The 18,957-nt window shown below is 63.4% G+C and overlaps 1 protein-coding gene across 3 annotated transcripts in view; it reads left to right on the forward strand.

The window, feature by feature from the left end:
* Window positions 1-9,836: 9,836 nt before the first annotated feature.
* The window catches only part of SLC22A23 (solute carrier family 22 member 23), a 75,103-nt gene continuing 65,982 nt past the window's right edge, over window positions 9,837-18,957 (forward strand). For all 3 annotated transcript variants that reach the window (XM_056108477.1, XM_056108478.1, XM_056108479.1), the window contains exon 1: window positions 9,837-10,418. In XM_056108477.1, the coding sequence (XP_055964452.1) occupies window positions 9,837-10,418 (582 nt within the window). The remainder of the gene's footprint in view (window positions 10,419-18,957) is intronic.

Raw genomic sequence — 18,957 nt, forward strand, 5'->3', positions numbered from 1 at the left:
TCCACATGAAAATAGCTGAAAAGGAGCTGGGGATGTCTCAGAGTGTGGCAGACGTCTGGCCTGTGTGAGGCCTGAGCAGAGAGAGGGAGAACAAGAGTGAGAGAGAGAGAGAGAGAGAGAGAGAGAGAGAGAGAGAGAGAGAGAGAGAGAGAGATGCTGCTCACCTTCGTTCTGAATGGTAGCAGCTGGGGCAGGGCTGTGGCCCAGTGGTGAAGCACCTGCCTTGCACCTGGCCTGCTTTGAGCCCTAATGAGGGTGGGGGAAGAGACCGTTGAGGAACCACCTCCGACTCCACAGATACCTGCTCGCAGGGGAAGGTGTTTGCACCAGGAGCTGCTGGGAAGGGCCTGGGGCAGAGGCGGAGCAGCCCAGAATAGGGTGGGCTGGGGTTCGAGCTCCGTCACCACACGGGGCCGGTGCAGCACCAGGAACAGCCCAGGCACCCAGCCACGTGGCCAGACCCCAGCTCTGAGCTGGGAATCACCAGCTGAGCCCCAGGGACCTGGAGCACCGCTTGTGAGACCCCCAGGAATAAGAAGGGATGGAATTCGGACACACAGACCATGTGGGAACTCCCTGGGGTGAGGCCGAGGAGGAGAGAGAGGCCACGCGAGAGAACGCGGGCAAGGAACTTCCCGCGTCCTGGAACGGGCAGGAGGGAACCGCTTGCGGGAAGCAGACCTGGGGGTGCAGCAGGAACTGGGGTCTCGTCTGCAAAGCGGCCGCTCAGACTTGTGGGGGTCTCGGTATCCTGGCGAGGTGCTGGCTGGCAGGCGCACACTCCCAAGTCCTCACCCAGAGCGTGAGCAGGCCCCCTGGACGGGTCACCAGAGAGCAGTTCCTGAGGGCTGTCTGACCTTCCCTCCCCAGCTCACCAGGAGGGCGCGGAGTATCATCCCGTTCCATTTCTCCTTGTCTCTGTGGGCCGGGGCTGGAACGGGGGCCTCGCCCACGCCAGGCCAGCGCTAACCACCAGGCCACCTCTGGCCCTGGCCAGGAGTATTCCGGAACATCAGGAGCTCTGCAGGCAGGACACAGACAAATCTCCCTCCTCCCTTCACGTTCTTGACGCGGCTGGTCCTCTGGGCTGCGACAGGGCACCTGCTCCCCCCTCCTTCCTGCGGCGACGCGATCACAGAGCACCACGTCCGGAGTCCCCACCCCCTCGAGGACAGCAGGTGTGGGCCCTCCCAAGCCGGAGTAAAGACAGGTTCTAAATAGATGAAGAAAACAGAAGACCACCGCTGGGCACACGCCTTTCGACACTTGGGGGTGTTTTTGTAAGAGCAGTTACCCTAATAATGTTTTATTAAACTTTAAATAAATCATTGGCGCGTTTAATAAATGATTCTTAGTGAATGACGGGTACTTCCCTGCTCTGCCAGCCACTCTGTGCCGCAAACTGCGAGATGTTTACTTGATCAGAAATAGAATCAGAGCCTTAGAAATGGTACAGAGGGAATCACTGGGAGCTTCAAAGGAAATATTGATACCGAAAAGAGCATGGCATGACTTTCAAAATAAAAAATGTTTAGAATAAAACGTAAACTGTACGAGGCGCGCCGCACGGGTACAAATCAGAGGCAAACACTGCAGAGAGGACAGAGCGTCCCTGGCGTGCCACGCCCGGGCTTCCTGTCACAACCAGCTGATGTCTGGGTGGGGAGCGGGAAGGGGGCTCGGGCCTGCGTCCAGCCAGCCTGGGAGGGCACCCACACGGTCCCCCAGGCACAGAGCTGGGCGCCCACACGGTCCCCCAGGCACAGAGCTGTGACCCGGCCGGGGGTGCCCACACTCCTCCACCCCCAGCACCCCAAAAACACCAAAGCAAAAAATAAGGGCCCGTTTCCGCTGTCTCAGCAAAACAGTCCCGACGGGCCTCCATTCACTGTGCCCATGCTTGGCCCCGGTTCTGTTTTCCCCAACCGTCCTCTGGTCACCGTCGCCGACACTGACCCCAGCCAGGCCTTCCCTGGCTTTCAAGCATCACGCCTGCCAGGGTTTTCATCCTGGCCGGGCTCTCCAGAGAACGTTCTCGGCTGGAACTTGTCTGATGCCCTTCCTCGAGGTTTGGGGAAGCAAACGCCCAGGCGCCTGAGGCCGTTCTCAGTGCCCCCACACCAAGACGCTCGTCATCCCAAGGGGCTTGGCGCAGCTGCTGTCGGCCACCCGGGCTAGGCCCCAAACTTCCTCTTCTTGTCCTTTCCACACGGCCCATCCACGACAGCAAGGGGAGGGGGCTCCCACTGTGCCCAGGGGCCATTCCTGTCCCTCCCCAGAACCCCCCACCCGCCTGCAGCTCAGTGCTCAGACTCCCGGGTGCTGAGGGCAGGGGGCTGAGCTCCGTCCTTGCCCGGGTGAAACGTGGACCCCGACCCCGGCCCAACTCCCTGGCTCCTGCCCCCGCTGTCCTCTTCAGGAGGAAGCGCTGCCCTCGGCGCCCACCTGTATGGAGTAGACAGGCGCTGGGCCCCTCTGTAGGGGGTTCACCTCCTCTTTCTTTCTCCAGCTTCTCTCCCTGGGCGCCTGCGGCCTGATCCCCCAGACCCACTGGATCTTGCTGCTGAGATGAGGCTGTCTTCCCCTTGTCCCTCGGCTAAGCCTACCCACAGGAGTACGTGCAGGGCTCGGGGTTGGCGCTTCTTAATTTGCAGGCATGAAACATTGCCCAGGGCCATCTTAGGGGGGTCTCCCATTCCCCCCTCCCCCCCCCACCAAGAAGCTTTGATCTCTTTTACTCAAAATGGTTTCAGAAGCCAAAGCCCTGGGCCCGTATGCTCAATGCATGTATCAAAAAACCTTCTAAAAACCACAAAGGGTGTTACTTTACCTAAAATGTTGACAGCTCAGAGGGCTAACAGATCTGGCCCCCCGCACTGCCGAGAGTGGGTTTGCCTCCCCTCCCGGCCCCCAAGGACTGACAAAGAGGAAACTAGTTTCAGGGGCTTCCTATATTTGTAGCGGCTTTCCTAGAGGGATACAAAGTGTTTATTAATCGCCAACCCCAAGGCAGCCCACGCTCCAAAGATAATATACGCTCTTGGTCAGTTTTAAATGGGAGAACTTTTTATAAATTCACACCAACCTCATCAGAGACAAGTAGGTGAGCTAAAATTTTGTTTTGGTCAAAACTTCTTGCACTGAAAGGGTGGAGGGGAGGACATGGTGGGGGGGCTGCGGGTGGTGGGGGGCTTGGGGAGAGAGGGAAGTCGTGGCACTCATGGGGCCTCCCCGTTAGGAGAATTCCAACCACCCTCTGCCAGATCCGGGCCCTGAAGGGAACTCCATTCCACAGCCCGCAGCGGGGGCCAAGGGCCTCACACCTGTGGGTTTTTCACTGAGAATCAGCAGGGAAAGGGGCTGTTTAAAGGCCGTTCCTTTATCTCAGACGGGAAGCGGAAGTTCCTTTCTCCAAACCCAGGTCACTTGATTGTGGTTCTCACACTGATTCCCTTAGAGCCGCTGGTTAAGGACCTTAGGTGGGACCCCAGGCCCGTTGGCAAATTTCTGGGTGGTTCTTGGTAATCCAGAGGCCATTTCCATGCTGAAATGAGACATTCACCTGGAAGTCCTGATACTGTGTGTGTGTGTGTGTGTGTATGTGTGTGTGTGTGTGTGTGTGTGTTTGTGTGTGTGTGAGAGAGAGATAGAGTGAGAGGGAGAGAGAGAGAGAGAGAGAGAGAGAGAGAAAGAGAGGGAGGAGGGAGGGAGAGAGGAAGAATTCTTAAGCACAATAAAAGTGACATCTGTGATTTTTAGCAAACAAAAGACAACATCCAATTCTAGATCCATTTGTTATACTAATTGTTTTTTTTAACTCAATAAAGGAGTTCAAGATTAAATTTGGGCCAAGCCTTTAGAAGTAATTGGGCCCTATCAATCACATTTACAATTGAATGGCCTCCTGTTCTGGCGGCTGCTCTTCACTTGTTCTTTATCTCCTCGAGGCCTTTTGATCAGGAAGCAGGAATTTGGCTAATATTCTCCCCAGATAACACCTGCAGTTTTCCCTAGGATACATTTTGTGACATTGTTATTATTCCTGCCACCAAATGAAAGTAACTTTTTCATTTTCATTCATGTGAGGTTCCGTCAATGCGAAATTTCTTGTTGGAGTCTCACAGTGAACATTCCAAGTCAAGGAACGCAGAAATACTGCTGTAAAGCACACAGTCAGCTGACTACACTCCAGCTTCTCTCCTGCTTCCAGAATTCAAGATCACCTGCTTTTCAAATGCTTTTTTGAAAGAAAAAAGACTGAACTGCAGTAAAAAAAAAATGCATTCTAAAGTGGGGCATGTATGTATATTTCAAACATCAATAAATAAATAGCAGTACTCCCCCCGTAAGAAAAACATAAATAAAAACACGAGCATGCAGGTAAAACTAATACGAAAACCATTGCTGTCATATTTTACATTTTCATTTAATTAACCATGACACCCTCTGCTTCAAACTGACACATTACGGAGGATTTTAAATGAGATTTCTGTCAACTGTAGGAGCTAAAAAAATATTTTTGCTCCTGTTTCTCCAAAGAAATAAAATTGTTCCAGGGCAGAGGATGGCACTCCTCAGTGCTAGGCGTGTCTTGAATGTGTGAGACTTGGGCTCGACCTCCCGCACTGCAAAAAAAAGGAATAAGACGAATAATTGCCGTGTGCTGGTGATGGTGTTGCAGCTTTTATTTCTTGCCTCTTTCATTATTGAGAAATTAAAATTATAAAGCAGCCGATTATCCAATGTGCTCTCAAGAGAAGAGGGGATGATTCAACTCTTTTTCTTTTTTGGAGATAGCCCCTGTCAATTTGGGTCACAGAATTTTGGGGGGGAGCATATGGTGCATATTAAAACAATTTATTGCCTTGCAAATCAGCAGAGCTCTGCAAAGAGGGATTTCAAAGGGTTCGGACATCTGCCGGGGGTTTCTTTTTCTTTCTTTCTTTTTTTTTTTTTTTTTTGCTTTTTGGGTCACACCCAGCAATGCTCAGGGGTTACTCCTGGCTGGGGGGACCCTATGGGATGCCAGGGATCGAACCTGGGTCGGCCCGTGCAAGGCAAACGCCCTCCCGCTGTGCTATCACTCCAGCCCAGGTTTTTTTTTTTTTTTCTTTTTTGGGTCACACCGCGGCGACGCACAGGGGTTACTCCTGGCTCTGCACTCAGGAGTTACTCCTGTTGGTGCTCAGGGGACCATATGGGATGTCCCCTGGGTTGGCCTGGGTCGGCCGCGTGCAAGGCAAACGCCCTCCCGCTGTGCTATCACTCCAGCCCAGGTTTCTTTTTTAATGTTCGATTGTCTGCTTTCCCAATTCGGCAGTGGTGTTTCTGGAAACACCATGTGCCGTGTGAGCTGCGCCAGGCCTGCAGGCTACTCGCTGCCCGCAAAAACATCCCCGTGGGAGCCGATCCACTGACCACAAGAACTTGCACGAAGAAAAGGAATTGCCTGGTTCACGGGAACCAGGGGCTTGGCCAGTGTGGGCAGTGCAGCTGGGGCGCCAGGCAGGCCGCGGGGGAGGGAGGAGTGAAAGCTAACGGAACGGGAGGACCGTGGCCGAGAGAGCCGCGAGTGGGTGACATCTTGGTAAAATCACTGATTCAGCAGCTCTGTATCGAGTGTTCTAAACGTGCCCAGGACTGCGTGGGGCCCCTGGACGCAGCTGAGAACATGGTACCTACCAAGGGCTGAGCAGTGGTAGGTAAAGGAGAAACCAGAAGGATGGAGCGGTTCCATAGGTGCTGACCGCTGCCCACACTGGCCACTCACCTTGGATACCTGGGGCGTGGGGGCATTCTTTCTCTTCACTCCTCTGGTTCTAGTCCTGCTATGAATTCACCATGTCTTCATGAGTTGAAAGCTAAATGTAGACATTAGGCACCTTTTAATTTTCTGGGCTAGAAGGGCGGGGAGGGGGAGGTTATGTGGATTCAGAGATGTTGAAAGAAACCTCTGACCAAGCAACACAATTCCCGCGCCTGGGTAGAGGTCCAGTTGCAACCCTTCCACATGGATTTTTTTTCTTTTGGGGTCACTACCTCCACTACCCAGCCGCCGCCACGCTCCAGGACACTTTCCAGACCCGCGCAGCCACGAAACGAAGCGGCCACGCGACACATCATAAGACACTAAATACCCATCTTCCGGAATTTTCATACCATATTTCATAGGGTTCAAATATGGTAACACCTACAAGGGTAATTAGAGGTCGCCTCAAAAGCCTCTATCCCTCTAGGAAAGACTGGCAAGCTACCGAGAGTATTCCGCCCACACGGAAGAGCCTGGCAAGCTATCCGTTGTGTATTCGATATGCCAAAACCAGTAACTACAACTGGTCTCATTCACCTGACCCTGAAGGCTTCACCGACATGGCAGCACTGAGAAGGATGAGAAAGGAGAGGCCGACAAAATCTCAAGGCCGAACTAGGCTGCCACAACGAAGGAAGACACGTGGGAGCGGAACGCTGGCGGTCACCTCAGAGATGTCCGAGGTCCTTCCCAGAGAGAAGGGCAGCTCCTTGTAAGCCGTCCCTGCCGTGGGGACGCGGCGCCTGGGGCTGGGGCTCAGTCTGTTGTGTGGCTGAGAAGCATGTGGGCTGCCTCCTCGGTCCACGGAGTTGGAAAGTTCCCTGAGGGCCAGAAGGGTCTGTGCGGCTGAAGCCGCCCCTGCAGCTTGTGTGTTCTTTAAGGTCATGGTTCCTACAACTGCCACCCGTCTGGCAGCCTGTGACGCTTCATCCAAGACTCCGGTGACCATCAGAGCAAGCACTGACCCTGGAGCAGGCCTGGTGGACACTGAGGGAGGGGTGCTGTGGCTGAGTCAGGGTGCAGCACAGAGCGAGCCCTTCCGGGGGACAATGGCATAGAAGCCGCCCCGGGCGTTGTCCCCCAACCAAATCTGCAGGGGTCGGCGAAGAACGGAACGGTGTGGATTTGGCGGAATCATGAGTGTGGACAGGGCCTAGGCAGCCTTACAGGGCGTGAGGGTCTGGAGCCCCATCTCTTGGACGCGGGTGTCCGCGCAGGCCTCTGGGCCCCTTCCGGCCCTGCCCTTCCCGTAGGGTCTAATCTGCACTCCTCAGCCCCGCAGAGAGCCAGGCCCCCTGGCAGCCTGGGGAACCAGCCCCCATTCCCCATTCCCCATTCCAGGCGCAGCTCAGAAAGAACCGCAGGTTAAAGCAAAAACAAAAACCCGGGTGAGCTAAGTGCTCTGCAGGGAGTGAGGCCGGGCTTTCCCGCTGCCACGCCGGCCCCCACGAGGGCTGCAGGCCTCTCACTCCCTGGAGACTTGCCTTAACGAACATCTGGGCACCGGAAACGCCTCCGACATGCGGGTTCGCACGGACCGGGTACAGGAGGCGCTGGCCCGATCAGGGCGGCGTGCCGGTGCGTGCGGGTGAGCTCGGCCTCCGCCCGCCTGGGGTGGGGGGTTGGGGGTGGGGGGCTTGGGGGCTCCGCAGTTCATGGGCCCCTACGACTCAGCCATCTGTCCTAGAAATCACACTTTACACAGCGTTCGTGGGGGCGGGGGGACAAATGGCTGTGGTGGGGGGACCTGGCACAGGGAACTGACCCATGTGTTCGCGGACCCAGAAATCCACCATCACCGCACCTGGTTGCTCCGGGAGGCTGATGACCTCTGCGGTTGCCGGGGCCACAGGAGCATGCTCCCTGACCCCTGGGGTGCCCCTCCGATCCGCCCCCACGCCTCCCAAAGCTCTTCCCCCCAGCCCACCTACGACTGCAATTCGTCCACCCCCGCATGGGCCTGCCGTGTTGTTTTTCCACGTCCCGCCCTCTCCCATAGCTCCACGGCTTCGTGGCTCAGTGGCTCTGGGGCGCTGTGGCCGGCGGTTCTGCAGCTCCACGTATCTTCTGTGCCTCCGTGGCTTGGCATATCATTGGCTCAGTGGCTCCGCGGCTGGCGGCTCTGCAGCATGGCATATAGGCAGTTCCGTGGCTCTGTGGCTGGTGCAGGGGCAGCTCAGCAGCTCTGTGGCTGGCAGCTCTGCAGCATGGCACAGAGGACGCACTGTGGCTGTGTGGCTGGTGGCTCCACAGCTCGGCCTAGGGGCAGCTCCGTGGCCAGCGCAGAGGTGGCTCAGCTGCTCTGTGGCTTGCAGCTCTGCAGCTGGGCCTAGAGGCAGCTCCATTGTCCTGTGGCAGATGCAGGGGTGGCTCTGCAGCTCCGTGGCTGGCGGCTCTGCAGCATGGCATATAGGCGGCACTGTGGCCGTGTGGCTGGTGGCTCCACAGCTGGGCCTAGAGGTAGCTCCGTGGCCCCGTGGCGGGCACAGGGGTGGCTCTGCAGCTCCATGGCTGTCAGCTCTGCAGCTGGGCCCAGAGGCAGCTCCGTGGCCCCGTGGCCGGCTTAAGGGCGGCTCCCCAGCTCCGTGGCTGGCAGCTCTGCAGCTGGGCCTAGAGGTAGCTCTGTGGCCCTGTGGCGGGCACAGGGGTGGCTCTGCAGCTCCGGGGCTGGCGGCTCTGCAGCTGGGCCCAGAGGCGGCTCCGTGGCCCCGTGGCCGGCGCAGAGGCGGCTCCGCAGCTCCGGGGCCGGCAGCTCTGCAGCTGGGCCTAGAGGCAGCTCTGTAGCCCTGTGGCCAGCGGCTCTGCAGCCTGGCACCTAGGCGGCACTGTGGCTGCGTGGCGGCCCAGAGGCAGCTCCGTGGCCCCGTGGCCGGCATAGGGGCGGCTCCACAGCTCCGGGGCTGCCAGCTCTGCAGCTGGGCCTAGAGGCAGCTCCGTGGCCCGCGCAGGGGTGGCTCCGTGGTTGGCGGCTCTGCAGCTGGGCCTACAGGCAGCTCCGTGGCCCCATGGCCTGCGGCCCTGCAGCAGGGCACCTAGGCAGCACTGTGGCTGCGTGGCGGCCCGGAGACAGCTCCGTGGCCCCGTGGCCGGCTTAGGGGCGGCTCCGCAGCTCCGGGGCTGTCGGCTCTGCAGCTGGGCCCAGAGGCGGCTCCGTGGCCCCGTGGCCGGCATAGGGGCGGCTCCCCAGCTCCGGGGCTGTCATCTCTGCAGCTGGGCCCGGAGGCGGCTCCGTGGCCCTGTGGCCGGCGCAGGGGCGGCTCCGCAGCTCCGGGGCTGTCAGCTCTGCAGCTGGGCCCAGAGGCAGCTCCGTGGCCCCGTGGCCGGCTTAGGGGCGGCTCCCCAGCTCCGTGGCTGCCAGCTCTGCAGCTGGGCCCGGAGGCGGCTCCGTGGCCCCGTGGCCGGCGCAGGGGCGGCTCCGCAGCTCCGGGGCTGTCGGCTCTGCAGCTGGGCCCGGAGGCGGCTCCGTGGCCCCGGGGCCGGCTCCGGGGCCTGCGTCCCTGGCGTCCCGGGCGCCCGGCGGCTCCGTGGCGCGTCCCGGCCGGCCGGCGGGGGCGCTGGCGCGCCGGAGCGGGCGCAGCAGGTGCCGCGTACCTCCACCTCGGCGGGGGGAGGGGGCGGGCCGGCCGGCGGGCGGGGCGGCGGCGGGCGGGCGGGCGGGCGGGAGGCCGCGCGCGCGAGCCCAGCCCGAGCCCAGAGCGCCCGCGGCTCGGCGGCGGCGGCGGCGGCGGCAGCACTCGCGGCTTCGGGCGGCGCCTGGGCGGCGGACCCCGCGGGCCCCCCGCGCACGACCCGCTCGAGCGCCCGCGCGCCCCGCGCGCCCGCAGCGCCGCGCCGCGCACGCCGACCCGCACCGCGCGCGCCCGGCCGCGTCCTGGTCCTGCGGAGCGGCGGGCGCCGAGGGCCGGGCGCGGGGCCGATGCGCGGCGGCGGCCGGCGCGGGCGCGCGGGCATGGGCGCGGGCCGGGGCGCGGGCCGGGGCGCGCGCTGACCCCGCGGCCGGCGAGCGTGGGCGCCGCGGGCCCGGGCCATGGCCGTAGAGCGGCGGCGCGACGCGGCGGGCGGCGGGCCCGGGCACAGGCCGGCGGCCGGGGAGAACGGCGCGCTCCCGCCCGGGGACGCGGCGGCCGCGGGGGCGCCCGGCGGGGACATCCAGCCCGCGCCGCCCCCCGGCTGCTGCGCGCCGCCCGCCGCCCCGAGCCTCCTGCTGCTGGACTACGACGGGTCGGTGCTGCCCTTCCTGGGGGGCCTGGGCGGCGGCTACCAGCGGACGCTCGTCCTGCTCACCTGGGTGCCGGCGCTCTTCATCGGCCTCAGCCAGTTCTCGGACTCCTTCCTCCTGGACCAGCCCAACTTCTGGTGCCGCGGCGCCGGCAAGGGCGCCGAGCCCCCGGGGGTCGCCGGCGCGGCCAACTGGACCGGCCCGGCCACCACCCCCTTCGCCGCGGCCGCCTGGGGGCCCGCGGGCAACCGGAGCCGCGGCGGCTGGGACGGGCCCGAGACGCCGCCGCTGCCCTCGCCGCCCGACCAGGGGGACAACGCGTCCAACTGCGACTGCCACGCGTGGGACTACGGCATCCGCACGGGCCTCGTGCAGAACGTGGTCAGCAAGGTAAGGGCCGGCGCCCGGGTGCCCCGGGTGCGCGCACGGGCAGGGGTCCGGGGAGGGGGGCGCGGAGATGCGCGGACTTGGGGGCGGCCGGGGGCTTTAGGGCGCGGGACTCGCTCCCGGTGGGCTGCCGCCCCACTCCAGCCCAGTGCTCCCAGGAAGGAGCCCCCCCCCCGCTGTGAGGGATCCCCCCCCCTTCCATCCTGTACCCCGGGAGGGTCCGACCTCCCTCGGCTCTGCCCGCTGGTGCGCGAAACCTCCCCGTGGCCTGCCGCGGAGTCCCCTCGCTGGCCGCCCTCGGCCATCCCACGCCTGGTTTGGAAATAGGAAAGCCAGCTGAGGAAGCAAACTTGGAGCCGGGGAAGCGAGAGCTTTGGAAAATTCCCTTTCCCTTCGCCGCCTGCCGGGCCCTTTGCAGACATGCCGGGTGCAGCCGCCCCAGGCCCCCTCCTCGTGTGTCCTGGGGGGCTAGGTGAGCCCTGGGGTCTAGGAAGGGCTCTCCGGAGCCCCTCTGGTGTGAGGGGACCAAGACGCGGCTTTGGTTTGAGGCCTTGGCACCCCCTCAGCTCTGACAGGCTCAGGGGAGCCCCCAAGCAGTGGGGGGGGGGTACCTGGAGCAGGAGACTTTGGTGAGGTGTGTGTGGACGGACAGGGAGAGCGGCATTGTCAGGGAGTCGCCCACGACAACATCTGTGTCATTTCCAGGGCTTCCCGGGAGCATGTGAGATCAGGGCTGTTATCCAATGCAGTCCCAGGCTCTGGGCCCCTTCGGATGACTAATTTGCATTTCAAAGTAAATATAGCCCTTCCTCCCCTCCCCCTCCCAGGCCAGTTTTCCAGGCTTTGTTTACGCGCCTGCAATGTGACTGTCTGTCCTCCTCATCAGCGGGCATGCCCCCCCATGTGTTAGTAAACAGTGTAGCTCACCGGTCTGCACGATGAAACTCTTACATCATCAGAACCATTGTTTAAACCTCACGCCGACCTGGCAGGAAACCAGGGGTCCCTCGGGAGCTGTCTGGAACAGCGAGTGTGCGTGGGGGGGGTATTCGGTGCGTCCTCTCCCACCCCGCCCCGTGCCATCCCCGCCGAAGGCTGTCCTGAGGCTCCTTCCCAGAGAGACAGGAGACAAGGTGGTTTCTGTTGAGCAGATGGGAAGACGAGGAGCAGCCACCGGCAAGGGCCCGTTGGGCTATTTTCATAGTCTTTGTGTGTCTGGGAAAGGCACATTTGGCAACATCGCCAACTTCTCCGGGACCCTTTAGAAAGTAGAGGAGGCGGGCGGCGAAGCAGAGGTGTGGGCAGGGAGGTGGGCCGGGGGCCCAGGTTCCCCTGGGCCCCGGGAGGGGGTGTCCGGGGACAGTACCGCTCCCCCAGCCGGGCACGGATGATGCCCATGGCCAGGGAGAGCCGAGAGGCCTGGAGCACTCCAGCACTCCGGCGGGGCTCGAGAACGGCTGTGTGGCGTGCTGGGCATCGGGGCGGTCCGGGACCCAGCAAGGGCGAGGGGCAGGGGCGGTGGCCGCAGCCCTGGGGACCCCCCCCCCCGCTCCCCCGTCCTGCAGAGCCCACAAAGCCCGGCTGGGAGGCGACGCCTTCGGGACAGTGGCCCAAAACACATTTTCTTGCAAGACACAGGCTGGAAAAGGCGTATCGATTTTCACACGCAAACAAGGGCTAAATAAAGGCCTGTCCTTCCCCGCCTTCTCGCCGGAGCCCGGCCGCAGAGCACAGCCCGGCTCGGCCGCTGCTGCTCGCGGGGCCTGTGGCTCCCGGGCCGACCCTGGGCCCTGCGCCCGCGTGTCATCTGGGAAGGGCGGAAGCCGCCACCTTCTGTCAGTGCAGAAAGTTCCCAACTGTTTCTGTCTCCCCCACACACCGCGCTCTGCCCCTGTGCAGGGGCCGCAGACGCCGTCTTGATCGGGGTGGGTGCACGGGAACACGTGCCCGTGAGCCGTGTGCGTGTACAGCCGTGAGCGTGTGCAGCTGTGTGTGCATGGAGGCACGTGCACTCTGTGGCCCCAGTTCGGCCCTTCTGCACTCGCCCCTCCAGCGAGCAAAATCTCCTGCCTAGTAGGCAGCTTATTACGGACACTCTTCTGTTACACTCATCGAAGTGTTACTTTGTATTTCATATTATTGTTTTGTGTTATTTTTGTTTTGCCTTTCGGACCACACCTGGCAGTGCTCAGGGGACCGCCCCTGGCCGTCCTTGGGGGAACATAAGTCCCTCCGGGCTGAACTTGGTGTACTTGGGTCGAACACTTGTCTGCCGTGCAAGGCAAGCGCCCTACGTGCTGTACCGTCTCCCGGCCTCGCTTTGTTTGCTTGACGTAGTTTGCCGTGAGTATATTCTGTGCCACCTGACACCCGAAATGTGGTGTGGCGTCATGCACGCGTGTCTGCGCCCTGTTAGCTACGTCCCAGCACGGAGTCTGCGCGTCGTCCTGGGGTGTCAGCGTGGCCCGTTTGCTCGGCCCTGGGGGCCACGGGTGGGGCTCAGTGGTCGAGCACAGACTGGGTCCAGCCCCAGGTTCAGTCCGTGGCAACCAGACGAACTGACCCGGAAGGAATCTGGGGCTGACGACCCCGGCCAGGCCCCGGGACCCGTGCCCGGCCACCAGTGCCACTGTCCAACGCCTGCTTCTCCACCTTCCCCGGAGCGAGAGAGCGGAGGCACCAGGTGGTTGGTTTCGGGGCTCCGAAGCCTCCGCTGGTCCCGTGTCCCCCGCCTGCCTGGCAGCAGAGAGACGGGGGTGCCGTCTCTGTGAACCGTGCTCTCGGCGTGGCCTGCGCCCACCTCCCCGAGACCCTCATCCCCTCGAGACTCCCATCCCCTTGCGCTTTGGGGCTGCTCTGCTCCCCTGCCCAGCTCTCCGAATGGGGGTTGGGGTACTGGTGCCCCGACACGGCTGAGCTGCGGAGGGACCGTCCCCCTTGGGTCAGCTGCCCGGCCGCCAGGCCGTCCCTGCTCTGCTGCGGTTCCCCGACTTCTGGACACATGTCCCGGCTGTTGCTGCCCGCTCGGGTGGGCCCCGCCCGGAGCCTTATCTGGGCGCTGAGATCAGGGACACGCGGGCGGGAGCCGGCCCAACGCCTCGCCGCTTCCTCCTGGCGGGCCTCTCCCGCGACCCTGATGAAAGATGCTGTCACCGCCCGCCGGGAAGGGACAGACGCCGACAGATTCCTGGAGAGCTTGGAGAAGGCAGCGCTGGGGGCCGGGGCTGCTGGGTCGGGACTCCTAGAGTGACGAGAGCGTCGCCCGTCTCCACAGAGCCCAGCCCTACCCCCGCCCCCCAGGCCCACCTGTTCCCACAGCACTTGGCCTGAGCGCTGGGTCACGCGTCAGTCCCTTGCGCCCTTCTGTCTCCGCCCGTGGGCCTCGCTGGGGGTCTCTTTCCTCATCCCCACCCCACCTTCCTGCCCGTTCCTGGCCCCCCTTCTCTGCGGGCACCCCAGCCGTTTAAGGACTCTGGAAGGATCAGGGGTGCTCTTTCATCTGGGTTCGAGGCCGGGAGACATTCGGAGTGACTGCGGGTGGCGTGATGAGGGTCGGGAGGAATCGTGGTCGGCGGCGGCCGTGGCTGTGTCAGAAGGAGCCACAGTGGGGGCGTCTCATTGGTGTGGTCGGGCCAGGCCGCGCCCCGGGAATGTCCTGCTGCCCCCCCCCCCTTGTTTCAGAAGCGGATGGCTGTCACAGGAAGTGTCTCGCTGGTCTGCCTGCACGGACCCGCCGGTCACCACTTTTCCTGTAGCTCCTTCCAGAACATTCCCTGTCTCCTTCCACTATTTTCTCTCACGGTGGCATAATCTACAGACGCTGCCCAGTGCTGCTTCTGCCCAAACTGGGGGTGGGCAGCATCTCGGTCTGGAGGCAGCCCCCGCACCCCGCACCCCTCTCCATGCTGCCGACGGAAGGCGCCCTCTGTGGGGTCGTGGGTTTAACTCTGCCGCCCGCCCCGGGCACCCTCATGAGCGTCAAGTTGGCACCGTCACACAGCACGTAATGCAACCCAGGCGAGCTCGGCCTGGAGAGTGGGGTGCAGCGGTCAGAGTGTGGGGTCGAGAGACGGGACAGCCTCTGAGCCAGGCGTCAGGTGCCCGGGGCTCCCCCACCCCCGCCCGGGGCCCCAGCCCCCTTTGACGCAGTGCCGGTCCGGTCGGCGGGACGGGCTGTCTTGCTTCTCCTGTCGTCTGCGTCTCTCGGGCTGTTTCGGGGCTGTTGGGTTTCCTTATCTCCATTCTCTTCCGTCCTGTGCATGTGTGTGTGGGGTTGGGGGAAGAGGTGGATGGTGCAGGGGGAGGTTTGGGGAATGGGCCATCTTTTCTCTCTGGTTGATACGAGAACTTTGTCCAACTCAACTTTGTTGATCCGAGCCGGTGTGAGCCCTCTGCGGATTTCCTAATCGCGACTTGGTCGCCGGCTCTAAGTGTGTTGACAGGCTCCGGGTCGGCTCGGGACCCGGTACGAAGGAGCCCGTGCTGGGGTCTGGGCCTTGCGTTAGATGCTCCTGGGCTCGTTTTGACTCCTGGGCGGTCAGGGAAGTTCTGCGCGTCCCATTATTTTTATGATCTCACTGCCTCCTCTCACGCGGTGTTGCAGGTGTTGGTTTGGCTTTTATGGCGCTATTAGGAGAAAATGCTAGAAAGGGAACAGCTGGGAGGGCAGTGGCTGTGCCTCCGGCCTGCCCAGAACGGCGTCCTTGATGCCGACCGAGGGAAGGTGGGACAGATGCTGGCGGCCCTGCCACCCACTGGGGGCTGTGCTGCAGGACCCTCCTCTCCTCTTCCCTCCCCCTGCCCTCGGCACTCCCCTCCCATCTTCATTCATTTGGACACGGGTGCGAGGTCGGGGTTGCTGCTATGCTGAGTCTCTGAGTCCGTCCAGAGCTGCAGCAGGAGGGTGGCTGGGGGGAGCACCCGGAGGCCAGTGATGGCCACACCCTGGGCTTTCTGGGGCGTTTTTTTTTTTTTTTGGTTCACACCCGGCGATGCTCAGGGGTTCCTCCCGGCTCTGCAGTCAGGAATCACTCCTGGCGGTGCTCAGGAGACCCTATGGGATGCCGGGGATCGAACCCAGGTCAGCCTCCTGCAGGGACACACCCTCCCTGCTGTGCCACCAACTTTGCTCTGTGAGCGGCTGTCCCATTGCCCGGGGCTCCCCTTTCCTTCCAGGTCTTTGCCCTCGCCCGCCCCTCCTGCGGGTGCCTGTCCGGGCCGAGCACTCACACGCGTGCTCTGTAGAGGCCGCACCCATGGCGGAAGGGGCCACACTCCTGGAGAGCCCCTGGACCCCCTTCTTCTCCCAGGGACCCATGGGGCTGCAGGGAGGGCATCCACTGGACACGGCCGAGTCCCCGTCCAGATGAGAATGCAGGAGACGAGAGCAGAGGCCTGAGCAGGAGGGAGACGAGGAGGGTCTGCGTGTGTGCGTGCACGTGTGTACGCGTGCCCGTGACTGTGTGGCCGAGGCGTCTGCCAGAGTCTGGCCGCAGGCGTGTGTGCTCAGCCTCATCGTAGCCGGCCCTGTGACAGGCTCGGGGAGGGAAGAGGGGACCGGGCTCCAGGGCTGTGGACGGGAAGAGCACGGGTCTGCTGGAATGTTCTAGCCTTGTTCTCTCTCCCTCGGCCCAAGGGGAAAGGTGTGAGAGCAGCCGGAAGTCACTGAGGGGCCGGCCCCTCCCCCACGCAATCCCGGCCTGCTTGCGGCTGGTGCAAAGTCTCTTTGCGGGCGGACGGGTGGGCAGGCGAGAAGGCTGCCTTGTGGGGTCACCTGGATCCCAGTTCTGCCTGACCCCCGCTAGGCACCCCCCGTGCCCCCGTGACCCCACAGGGAGGGCTGGGCTGGTCCTCAGACCAGGCGCTGGCTCCGCCGTGGGTGGGTGGCCCACACCTGGACAGGCCTGGAGTGTCCCTTCAGAATGGCTCTGCCCTGGGGCCCCTGGCCTGGCCCTCCCCGCGGGGAGGGGTCCCTCGCCCCGGCCTCCTGGCAAACAGGAGGTGCCCGGGAGATGCCTGCTCCAGGCCTGAGTCAGCGGGACGGACTGGGCCACACCTGCGGGTGACATGCCCCGGGAGCTCCCCAGCGACAGGATCAGCAGGCTGGGGACGGGACTGCGGGGACTACGGGACTGGAGAGGCAGCCTGGGGGCGGGAGGCAGCTGGAAGGGCGCCTGGCTCTGTCCCTGGTGGAGGGCTGGGTCAGGCCAGCTGAACGCCCAGCTCAGCAGTCAGGCAGAAGGGTGTGGGGCGGGCAGACAGGGTTTGAGGAAGAGCCGCTGGCCGCGGAGAGGGGAGAGAGGAGGGGGAGCGGATGGGGGAGAGAAGGGGTCTCCCGAGAGCCCCTTCCCCGCCTGAGCCCGCCTGCCCCCACCGGCCGGCGTGTCCTGGACCCAGTCACTGCCTTCTGCAGAGTCCAGAGTCTGCGGGCCGGGCCGGGCCGCCTGTTTGTTCCTCCTTTGCTAACTGTTTGCTCAGCGCTGGGCCTTTGACCCCGAAGGGCTCCACGCCAGTGGCCCCAGCGCTGGGACACCAGGAGGCGTGGCCGGGGGTGATAAGTGGGTTTCCCCTGAAATAAGCAGTTTCCGTGGCTCGAGGGGGCTGGGCCGGCCGCATCTTGGGAACCGAGTTGCAGTCCTGTCTCTGGAGAGGGAAGGATTTCTCGGGAAGCAGCCGGGCTGTTGGGTGGGCTCTCAGGGCAGGGGGAGGGGGAGGCGTGACTCTGCGGGAAGCCCCTGCTGCCCCTCCCCTGGTCTCTGCAAGGGGCCGTTTCCTTGTGCCTCTCGCAGTGGGGCTCTGTCCAGCGCTTTTGCTGAGCTGGCCCTAGGCCACTCCCGGGCAGCTCCCTTGGGTCCAGCTCGGAGCCCAGCTGCCTGGGATGTGGGGAGACCGGCAGGGGCTTGGCAGTGCTGGGAGAGCCCTGGACACGAGCGTCGCTGGTGAGCCCCGAGAGGGCCACGCAGGGACCCAGTCGGGCCTGCCCCTCCCCCGCCCCCTCCAGACCCGGGGAGCCACGGGGTTTGGACGCCTCACCCCGGCCCCACAGAGGGCTCTGTGCCGGCTGGCCCTCCCCGGCCAGCGTGGAAGGGGTGGACAGCAGTGTCCAGCCCTGCCCTGGCCCCGTGTCCTCGTCACGACCCGCTGCAGGGCTCGAGGGCCTGGGGCTGGGCGTGGGAGCACGCGTGAGGCGTGAGGCCCTGGGTTCGACACGCAGCGCCAGTGAAAGCCCCCTCGGTGCCCGCAGAGCGCGAGGCCCCTCCCCAGCCCCAGGGGCTCCTCTGGTGCCCCCGGAGCTGGGGCACCCCCGTCCCCATCTGCTGTCCCACAGGACCTTTCTGGGGCTTCCGGGAGGACAGTTGGGGCGTTGTGTGCGGGTGGGGGCTGGCGTCGCTGTCCCTTGAGCCGGGCCCGCGTCGGCTGTGTGTTGTGAGGGGCTGTGGGGGCCGGAAGGAGTCCGGGCACGAGAGCTTCCTTCTCTGGGGAGCTGAGTCAGAGGGACAGGCCAGGCAAGTGCTCAGTCACGGTCAACCCCAGGCAGCGGGGCTCACCCCCATCCAGGGTCAGCACAACAGCTCAGCACCCCCACCTTGCCATGGGGGGCTCAGCACCCTGATCCGCCCTACCCAGGGCTCCTCCAGCTGGGATTAAAAGCCACCTTTGGGGTGACCGAAAGGTGCCATTGGGGCGTCTCGATGGTCACATGCAGAGGACCCCACGGATGGGAGCCCCTGTGGAGGACACGAGCACTGGCCAGTGTGTGCAGCCGTGAGTGCACCCTGAGGGCAGTAAGGTGGACATGGGTCCCAGGAGACCGAGACTCAGGCATCGGTGAGGTGGACATGGGTCCCAGGAGGCCGTACTCTGGCATCAGTGAGGTGGACAAAGGCCATCGGTGCCGGTGGAGGGCGGGCAGGAAGGGGCGCCTGGTGAGAGTGGACGGTGCCCTGGAGAGGGTCCGGGCCCTAACAGCGCAGGGGCTGCAGCAAGGCCCTCGCCTCCGGCCAGCCTGGGTCACCGTGACTTAACGCCTCTCCCTTGAGGTTGGGAGCAGCGTGACGGTGTCCCCAGCCAGCTCAGGCCCCTCCTCCCCCCGCCCCTCTGCCTTGCCCAGTGCATGTGAGTCTGCGCCTCCTGAGATAGGACGCCCCTTGGCAGCGTAAGGGACTGGCCACTGTTGGTCCTCTCAGGGCTGGGCCTTCGTGGCCACCCGTCCACTGCAGGACAGGTCATCGAGGAAGACTGCTCCAGCCCCGCAAGGGCTCCGGGGTCCCCTCCCCATCCCTGCTGCCTCCTGGCCCCCGCCCCCCTCAGACCCCAGAGCTGGTCTTGGATGACAACTTGGCATCTGCACTGTGATGTGCTGTGGCCCTTAGGGGTGGTGGACAGGCGGCCTTCTGCCTGCCCGGGGGCCAGCTCGCACACCCCTCTCCTAGATCCTGACCTGCGGCTCCCCAAGTCTCTTCCGGGGGCCGGGGGGCGGCTGAGGGGGGTCTGTCTCGGGGGTGACGCGGGCTCCGCACTCCAGACCAAGTCAGGCTGTCAA

The sequence above is a fragment of the Sorex fumeus genome, unplaced genomic scaffold (genome assembly GCF_029834395.1).
Source record: "Sorex fumeus unplaced genomic scaffold, SorFum_2.1 ptg000218l, whole genome shotgun sequence".
Classification (NCBI taxonomy): Eukaryota; Metazoa; Chordata; class Mammalia; order Eulipotyphla; family Soricidae; genus Sorex; species Sorex fumeus.